Genomic DNA, 10,000 nt, shown 5'->3' with positions numbered 1-10,000 from the left:
ACATGTCTAAGAAAAGAAACTGCACTGTATAAACTCAGGATAGACAAGGAAAAAAGTTCTAGTCACAAATGAAAGCTGCTACAGTCAAGAATGAACCATTAATGATGTGATGTGTCACTCAGAGCTGAGAAGGAAAGGCCAAAAACAGAGTAATCCCCCCCAAAAAAGTGTGATTTAAATTTATGCAGGAACCATAAAAAAATAATCCTTGATAACAAATAACCCAATTACGTGGTTTTGTAAAACCTCAGCCAAAATGAATCAATGCATCACACATCACATTTAATTTGTGAGATAACATCATTTTGACCACATTTTGCTTCAACTTGTTTAGTTCAATTACTTCATCTTACAATTTCGTCCATTTCCCAGAATGCCCTTCCCCCAGGGATTGGAGCGTAACCATGTTTGCTTTCATCTGTACTCTAGGAAGGAAAAAAAAAAACATTCACTCTTTCATTCTAAGCAACTGACACTGAAGCTGACAGTTACTGTTCAAAGTCTCTGAAAACACTTTGTGCTTTCCAACTAAATGCAGCTGCTTTAAATACCAAAACATCCTGCTACAATTCAGCCAGTGTTCTCTACATATGTAACAGCCACAGTTTGAAGAGACTGTTACACTTAAACCCTAACATTTTTCCAAGAAGTGCTGCACTTTGGCTCCCTGTCCTGCAGTAATGAAAAAGATTTCATTTTGCACTGAGCTGCTGCTGTCGTTCGACTCTACAGAATAAAAAGCACAACAGGTGAATAGTGTTCACATCCAACCCCAGCTGGGTACAGGTGCAGGATGAAAACTAGCTAGAAAAGGAAAAGGAGAGGCTGTCAGCACACTGAAACCTCCAAGCTCCTAAGTCTTTAATAGTGCAGAGTTTTAACCTGCAAGGTCTTCCTCTCGGACTCCACAGAATGGCCATAACCATAATACACTTAGTAGGTTTTCTGGTTACAAAAGTGAACAGAAATGACTAAACTCATCAGCAGAAGTTATCCAATCACGGATGGACTTTTTGTCAGCCAGTTGTGATTGGTAATCACTCAATGCACCACTAATGACAACTGCAAGTCCAGTCACACAAAAGAACATGATATTCCTGCATTCAGGATTATGCAAACACCATAAACATAAGTGCAAATAAACAGGCATTATTTTAAATGTTTTGATACTGGTGCCAATGGGAGTGTTGGTAATGACACCAAGCAATACTTTTATAATATTTTAGTTTGAGGAATGTAAAATAATGCTACAAAATATGCCAAACTTCCCAGTGCATTAGTCAGCAATTATCTGATCAAAGAAAAAATAAACAAGACAAAGAATCATTGCCAAATGTGACACTTGATAGCTTTCACTAAGTGATGGCATGGGCACACATTTTAATAGTACTGTTTTTGTCAATGGAGTCTGGTGGCTTTGACGAGAGCATAAATAAAGGCTTTAGTCCCCCCCGCTTAAACTTAAACAGGGCTGTGCGATGGCAAGGTAAAGTTCAAATCAATTCAATTTTATTCAGTGTCAACAGACGTTATCTCAGGAAACCTTACACAAAAAGTAGGTCTAGACGACACTATAATTAACAGAGACCCAACAAGCAAGCATTTGGTGCGAAAAGCTATGAAAATATTCTATAGCGTATATTGATTTTTTTAGGTGGCTCAAATGTTTAGCTGCTGCAGTCGTCCACAGCAGTATATTGCTTAGCTTCCGTGACGGTCCTCCTGTCTGCATCTCCAAACTGGGGGTGTGCCGACCGCCATCTACTGTAGCTAATACACTGACAATGGAGAAGTACCTCATACAACCACACTACTTCAAAAAATCCAAACTATTCCTTTCAAAGCTATAGTGCGTAGTTCCTGTCTCCCCCATGAGGAATTCTAAGTAATGACAACAAAACTGTTGGTGCGTCCACATGATACAAGCCTTCCGTGATCGCGCACAGCCCCCCACACACACACACAGTTGCTAGTAGCCAAGGAGGACACGGAGGATTGAAAAAAAACAAAAAAAAAACATGATGGACTCTTCAGAATAGGTAATTAACTTCACTCGAGATTCTGCGGGCGAAAGCCGGACGACAGCATCTTCTGAACATAGCCATACTGAGAAATCCAGAGAGAGTTGTGTGGAGCTGATAGTCTTTAGTTAGTTAGTTAGTCATGTCATGTTTATTTCAGCCAGAACTCATCTACAATTCATCTAGAGAAAAAAAAAGGAACAGGAAGAAGAAATATCTTATAGTGCCTGTCACTTAAATATAACACAACAGAAAAAAAGAAACAAAAAAAAAAAGAAACAGCTGTTTCATGAGTGAATCAACCCCAATCCTCACCCCAAACACCAAAAGTTATCAGTACTACCTATCTTTACATTTCATTATCATCATCATTTTAAGCGTGTTAGTCATCATTGTTCTTATAACATTCCTGTATTTTTTTCTTATACAAATTCTTAAATTTACAAACACTGTTGCAGCACTTCAGTTCACGGTCCAAGGTATTCCACAGTTTAACTCCATAAATGGACAAACACTTACGTTTTTGTGTAGTACGTGCGAAAAGAGTTTTAAAATGATATTGCCTTCTATGGCCATCTTCCTCTGATACAGGAGTAAATAAATTTTGTATAACCATAGGCAAAACTCTCTGCTTAGCTCTCCACATAAAAATCAAAATCTTCCAATCAACCAAATCTTTGAATTTTAAAAGTCCAGATTTTATAAATAAACTATTAGTGTGTTCTCTGTAGCCTGTCTTATTGATAATCCTTAATGCTTTTTTCTGTAACAAAAACAGAGGTTTTGTATTAGTAGTGTATGAATTACCCCAAATTTCTATGCAATATCCAAAATATGGGAGTATTAAGGAATTGTACAACATAAGCAACATAGAGTAATCTAAAACATCTTTAACTTTATACAAGACCCCAATACTTTTGCAAACTTTACTCTTAATATAAACTATGTGATCTTTCCAATTCAATTTCTCATCCAGAATAACACCTAAAAATGTTATCTCATTAACTCTTTCAATATCAATTCCTTCAATTGCTATTCTTACATTTTCACTTTTTACAATTACCAAAAATCATATATTTTGTTTTTTACCAATTTAGACATAATTTATTTTTGTCAAAACCATTTCTTAATTTTTCCCAATTCTGAATTTATAATTTCTGTAATTTCTAACAGATTATCTCCAGAATAAAAAAATGTTGGTATCATCGGCAAACATCAAAAACTACACTACCGTTGACACTTCGCAGAGGTCATTAATGAACAAAATAAAAAGTAATGGGCCTAAATTAAAAATAAAAGTCTTAATTAGCTTTGTAGCAACTCATTTGGCAATGGCTTGAATTTAACAGACGTTCATTAATATCAAAAAGTTACGCACTAAAGCTTTAATGTGTGCTGCTGTAGATGTTTAAGGTTGTGCTCATTTTAACTCCTTTATATACTGTTGGGTAGTTTAATCTACAGCAATGCATCATATTCTATAAGATCATCATGTTTGTAGTGTGGCTGTCCTGTGAGAACCACGTATCTCTAATAAACCTGTCATGTTGTCAGGAAAAAACAGCCCTGTTTTCAGCTTTGTGATGATGCATTTTCCATCTGATCCAAGAGGCTTTTTAAAGACTTTATTTAACGTAAGAAGTAGGAGAATTTTCTCAACACATAAAAGGAACCCTTTATCCTTCAGTGTATCGTAAACATTCAAGATCAACACATCTGGAGATACATGGTTTTTACTGGACAAGAAGGGGATGAAAAACGAATTAACTAAAGCTGAGACAAATGTAGTGGAGTAAAAAGTCTAACATTTCCCTCTGAGATGTTACATAAAATGGAAATACTCAAGTAACTTAGAATTGTAGTTAACATTCCACCCTAACCCTATCACTAACCTGTCTCAAATAAGACCCTCATCATTTGGGACACTCAGTTTTTGGAAAATAATGTGTGACACTAAACTGCACGTAAGCCATCATTTGAATATACAATTGACAATTCACATATTTAGAAACATCAGAGCCAAAGATAAGCTTGCAGACCTCTGTGTATATAATTGACAGCTGATATGCTGCGTTACAAACAGCCTTAGTCACTAACTTTATTACTGATTAAATAGTGTGTTCTCCACTCGGTTTAAATAAGCACAGAAGGAGTTTAAATCATAATCAGCTACAACTGTTCTTTATTCATTTTAATCCTTAACATATAAAGACTGAATTGAACTTGTTTTAGTGAGTGAACAGAGGACACCGTGAGTAAACACTCAAACCCGGGGTAACGTTACAGTCACAAGCTGCAGCGGAGACACAGCGTGTCTCTGTTAACAACATATTTTCACCTACCTTTTCTCCCGCACAAGCTTCAGAGCAGAGTAATCTTTTAGGAGAATTCATCTTGTGAATGAATCTGAAGAGATGTTTGAAGTTAGTCCGCACGGGAAGCGCCATCTTGGATTGTGACCTCATACTACGGTGGCTTTGAAAGGAAAAAAAAGGGAGAGATGCGTTTCAGCCGTTTACTGTAATTAAAATGTTGGTCGAAAAAAAGGTGACAGATTTGAATTTTTTTAGGCTATTTATCTTAACTAGGCTACATGTCATTAACTGCAAACAACAAAGGTAAGCTTATAACAGGGGTCATGTTAAGGAGACCCAACATGTTCATTATTATAAGACTCTAAATAAATGAATATGAATAAATACTGGAAACCAATGGTGGAGTGTAACAACGAATATTTACTTAAGTAGGCTACTGTGCCTAACAGTCTTGTATAAAGTACTCAAAAGCAATACTTGAGTAAAAGTACAAGTATCTTCCCAGAAAATGACTTTGGTAGAAGTTAAAGTCTCCTTTTAGAATATTACTTGAGTAAAAGCCTTAAAGTATTATAATATTTACAGTACTTAAGTATTCATAGCATTTTTCTGATATTAAATGTACTTAAGTAGAAGTAAAAGTAAAAAAAAAAACTTTGATTATGAACTTTATGGCCAAAGGTGTGTAATGTTATCTTCATCACCACTGTCGTCGGGGTGATCATCGTCTGTTACCATGGCGGCAGAGCCTGCAGCAGGTGCTTCCATGACACTATCAGTCATTATGCTTCCTCCTCTTCTTCTTTAGTTTTGGCCTATGTTTTTTTTTTTTTTTTTTGCCACTTGGCCACAAACAGGCATCACGTCACCAACTGGAATGGAGCGTACATTATCTTGGCAATTTAGGAGCAATGATTCGCCAAACTTCTTTTTTTTCAGTGTAATAAATTTCTTCTGATTATATTTTGTAGTAACGAGTAACTAAGATGCTTAGGGGAAATGTAGTGGAGTAAAAGTTTACATTTTATTTAGGAAATGTAGTGGAGTAAAAGTAAAAGTTTCCGGAAATATAAATAACGAAGTAAAGTACAGATACGTGAAAATTCTACTTAAGTACAGTAGTGAAGTATTTGTACTTTGTTACATTACAACACTGGTGCCTAAGTTCAATTTTGACATACTTGTACTTTACTTTCTGTATATTCTATTCCTCAGAGGGAAATATTGTACTTTTTAATCCACTACATTTATTTGACAGTTAAAGTATGATTCTTGCAGACAGTTAAATTCATGTATAATATATTTTTCTTCTAGTTTCTTCTAAAACCTAATCAGGACCTTCTACTCTCCTTGCTGAACTGTACACCATGCTGCCTGCACTGTTCTGTACGTCCGAACCCAGTGCAGCCTATGGAACAGTAAGATGTGCGATTACACACTCACCCACCACCACATGTACAGTAGGCTATAGAAATTGTCAGACGTGTGGTTTCCTCATTGTCTGAGGTCTGTATAATTGGCTGGTGTTGTGTCTAGGCCTGGCTGCTTCCTCAACAACTGAACGTTCCCAGGGAGGCAGCTGCAGAACCTTTCCATACCATACCTCTTTACAAAGTGGCGATATACATACTATAAGTGATTATGCTACACGCTGGGTAGGGTTACAATATGTTTGCAGGGCACGCTGGCCGCTCTCTGAGAACTCTTGGTTTTCAAACATCTGCTCCTGATTTTTTTCCCTCCACCTTTTGCATCTGGTTGCATTTGCAGCACAAAATACAGACTATCATTCCATATTCATTATTATTTCCCGAGGCGCTGCAGGCCGAGCTCTTTGGTGTTTCACATGGTAGAGACCTGAGCCGGTATGTTCTCTCACGCCTGGGTGATGGGAGATCTGGTCGGTGGAGCAGAGACCGACTGGCGGGAGATGGGTTTGTACATGCTGGTGTGTGTGTGTGTGTGTGTGTGTGTGTGTGTGTGTGTGTGTGTGTGTGTGTGAGCCTTTAGCTCCTGTTTCCTGGCCACCCAGTAGAGGTTGGTCCTCCTGCTCTTCTTTTTTCTCCTGCCTGCTCCTCTTTTCTTCTTAGTCTAAGAGAAATGCCTTTCCTTAAATCGAGAAGAGTGTATTTATTTTGTGTGTGTGTGTGTGTGTGTGTGTGTGAATTTCATGGTAAAATATGTGGGTAATATGTAGCGCTGGAGTGAGATTGGCATGGTCGAGACTCCTACTGTTATGGTTCAATTCCTACAGAGGTCACCAATAATAAATTTAAGCGTACAGTACATTAAGGCACTTTGGATTGAAGCATCCACCAGAATGGCAAACATTGAAACAGTTTGTAGAATCAGAAACAGTAAGTAAGTTCCACAGTAAGTTACACCAACATGGAATTTGTTTTGGTGAATGGTGCATACATACACAAACAAACTATATATACTATGTATTTATATTAAACATCAATAGAGTAGTGGAGTTTAAAGTCACCGTTCATCTAAATGTAACCTTTTTCAAACTATGTTGAAGAAACATTTTTACAGTATACTTTGGCTACATCAATGGATCTCATATCAGTAAAAAGAATGCACTGATGTACTAACATTAACACAATTTAGGAGCCAAAAAGAGCTTAAAAACTACTTTTAACTACATTTTCTGCAAAAGTGTGTGTTAACCATAGCTGTTAACATAAATCTAAAACCGGACAAAGAATGTACCATTGAAGTTGCCCTGTGGAGTTTTCTTGTGAACAAACAGAAGTTATGTTTACATTCAGTGTTACTCAGCACATTGTGTTGTGTGAATCCTAGAGCCGAACGTGTTGAATGCATTTCTTTCTTTATAAAACACTTGCAAAGCCAATTATTTCTTTGTTTACTTGATAGTAGGGCTGTGTATTGGCAATAATGTATATTTTTGCACGTAAACTAAATTTTTTTTTTTTTTTACTGATATTGCGTTTTTGAAAATCAATACAGTATTGCTAAATAAAATATCACAATACTCAAGTGTATCGATTTTTCCTACACCCCTACTTGATAGCAGTCTTTTTCTTTCCTGCCATTGTTGGTACATTACTGTGTTTTCTGGTGCCTTAAAAATGCTGCCGCTAGGGTGCGTCTAGATTTCTAGGACTAGCCTAGAAATCTAGACGCACCTTAGCGGCAGCAAATTTAATTTGCAGCCAGGGTCAGTCTAGCAATCCTCCGTTGGCTTGCTAACTGGAAAAACCAAACTCTAGACAGGCCAATCACATCGTGTATAGAGTCGGTGGGCGGGCTTATGGCTGCTGCTGCTGGGAACAGCGGTCTTCTGGAAGACTTGGAGTTAAGTTTTTCTTTGAGAAAAGAACAAAGAACGGCACTGAAGTCATTCTTAAAAAAGGAAGATGTGTTCGGAGTTATACAGCAAAAGTTCAATCTATCAACTAGCTTCGCTACCTTCTTCGTTGCTCTGCCTGGCTGTAGCGCTATCCTATTGCGTGCAGAGGGAATTTCAAAGACAACCGTTTATCCCGCCCCTCGGATTGAGCCCTGTCAATGGTGAGTTCCCAGACCCAACATCTTGATGTGGGTCTGGCTTGTCAGGCTACCCCCACACCTGTTGGTCAGTGGAACAGTCTGAAACCATTGGCAGGACTGAGCATCGCTACACATGAACATCCTTGCGCATGCACGAGTCAATCAAAACAGGGACCCACACGTAAAAAACTGCTCCATAGTGGTAGTACGGGTCAAAAACTCCACAGGGTACCTTTAAATAAAGGAGAAAAAAAGCTACAATTGAGATGTTTGCATCTTTTAAACTACTGTGAAATGTTGTTTGTACAGTAGAACAAGGAGATAAGTAAGAATTAGCGCAGTTTTTGTGTTGTTTTTATCTCACAGATCCACTGTATTTTTTTTATAATTCCACAGAGAGTTTCAAAATCACACACATGTGGTTTTGAATGAATAAGTAAACAAATAATGGTAAGAAATCGTAATTCAAAAAGATTTAAGAACTACATATACAGTGAATCAATGTTGTGAAATGTGGTGAGGTTTCTTCAGTCTTTGTTTCACTGGGAATTTAAGTGTTAGAAAGTGTCCATCACTCAGTTTGAAGCAGAAGAAGAAACAGAAACTCAGCAGCGTGATCTCCAGTGGTGAGCGAGAGGCCGTCCAGGTGATGAGTGAAAACGTTGTGCTTTCATCACAAATCTGCTCTCCTTTCACCATCAGGGTAATTCATTTTTCATCCTCATCAGGCTCTCTGCGCCTCCTGCTACTGCTCCTCCTCCTCCACCACAACTCCACATCTTAAATACTTTTATTACCTCCTCCTTGATAATTGTTTACAATGTCTTCTACCTCTACCTCTTGTACCTAAGTACTCTACTTAGGTACAAATTTGAGGTACTTGTACTTTACTTGACTACATTTCATTGCTACTTTATACTAGCCTAGAAATCTAGACTCACCCTAGTGGCAGCAAATGTAATTTGCAGCCAGGGTCGTCTAGCAACTCTCCATTGGCTTGCGAGCTGGAAAAACCAAACTCTGGTCAGGCCAATCACATCCTGTATGAGTCAGTGGGCGGGCTTAACATAAGGACGGCAGAGTTGCGACGGTGAATTGACGATGAATTCTCTGCTACTTGGAAACAAAGAAGATGGCTGCTGCTGCTGGCGAATAGCGGTCTTTCGAATCGGCTTTGGCCGCGACTCTGGAAGACTTGGAGTTAAGCACTGAAGTAATTCTTAAAAAAGGAAGATGTGTTCTGAGTTTTGCCAACCTGATACAGCAAAAGTTTAATCTATCAACTAGCGTTGCTCTGGGTTGTTTGTAGCGCTATCCTATTGCATGCAGAGGGAATTTGAAAGACAACTGTTTATCCCGCCCCCCGATTGAGCCCTGCCAATGGTTATCCAGCAGATAAAGCAGTTGCAATCATCTCCACCTTTACAAGCTGCAACATTAAAGTGATGTACACATTAATGCATCGATATATTATAATGCAATAATATAATATGCATTATTCTGAAATAATATGAATGAGTACTTTAATGCTGATACTTTTGTACCTTCACGCAAGTGAAAAACTTGAATGTGTACAGTATATATTACAGAATATGTAAATATATACACACAACATTACGTTTAACTTCTAAACACACGTACTTTACTTTCTCTCTATCACACACACATGCTAACTCTCTGCAGCAGCCCTCCTGAGTTTAGGAGAGATGCTGGTAGGAAAGTCCGGCTGGTGACGACCGACACTCCACCTGTCATAATATAGCCAGGCAAGGCATGATGGGATGGTGGGGGGGCTGCTGAGTGAGGGGCCAAAGATGTGTGTGCTTTCTGGACTCTGGATCCTGATGCTGAAAGACAGGATCTCCCCTCTGACACCGCAGGCATTCGGAGTCCACAGGACGTCCACCACCCAAGTGGATGGATGGATGGATGGATGGATGGATGGATGGATGGATGGATGGATGGATGGATGGATGGACAGCTAACAGAATGACAGACACCTTGACAAACAGAAGATGTGTTGGCTGAGTAAAAAGACAAATGAATGATGGATGAATCAGATGGACTGAAGTCGAGACGGACAAACAAAAGAACAACACACATTTGGCCAGAGGGATAAGAAATAATAAAGTCAGATACTGT

At 38.4% G+C, this 10,000-nt stretch overlaps 1 protein-coding gene across 1 annotated transcript in view; it reads right to left on the bottom strand.

The window, feature by feature from the left end:
• The window catches only part of wars2 (tryptophanyl tRNA synthetase 2, mitochondrial), a 30,152-nt gene extending 25,654 nt beyond the window's left edge, over positions 1-4,498 (bottom strand). The window contains exon 1 of the mRNA XM_031311939.2: positions 4,364-4,498. Within this exon, the coding sequence (XP_031167799.1) occupies positions 4,364-4,486 (123 nt within the window). The 5' untranslated portion in view covers positions 4,487-4,498. The remainder of the gene's footprint in view (positions 1-4,363) is intronic.
• Between the last annotated feature and the right edge of the window lie 5,502 nt (positions 4,499-10,000).

This window comes from Sander lucioperca, chromosome 8 (genome assembly GCF_008315115.2).
Source record: "Sander lucioperca isolate FBNREF2018 chromosome 8, SLUC_FBN_1.2, whole genome shotgun sequence".
Lineage (NCBI taxonomy): Eukaryota > Metazoa > Chordata > Actinopteri > Perciformes > Percidae > Sander > Sander lucioperca.
This window is presented reverse-complemented; position numbering and strand designations above follow the sequence as displayed.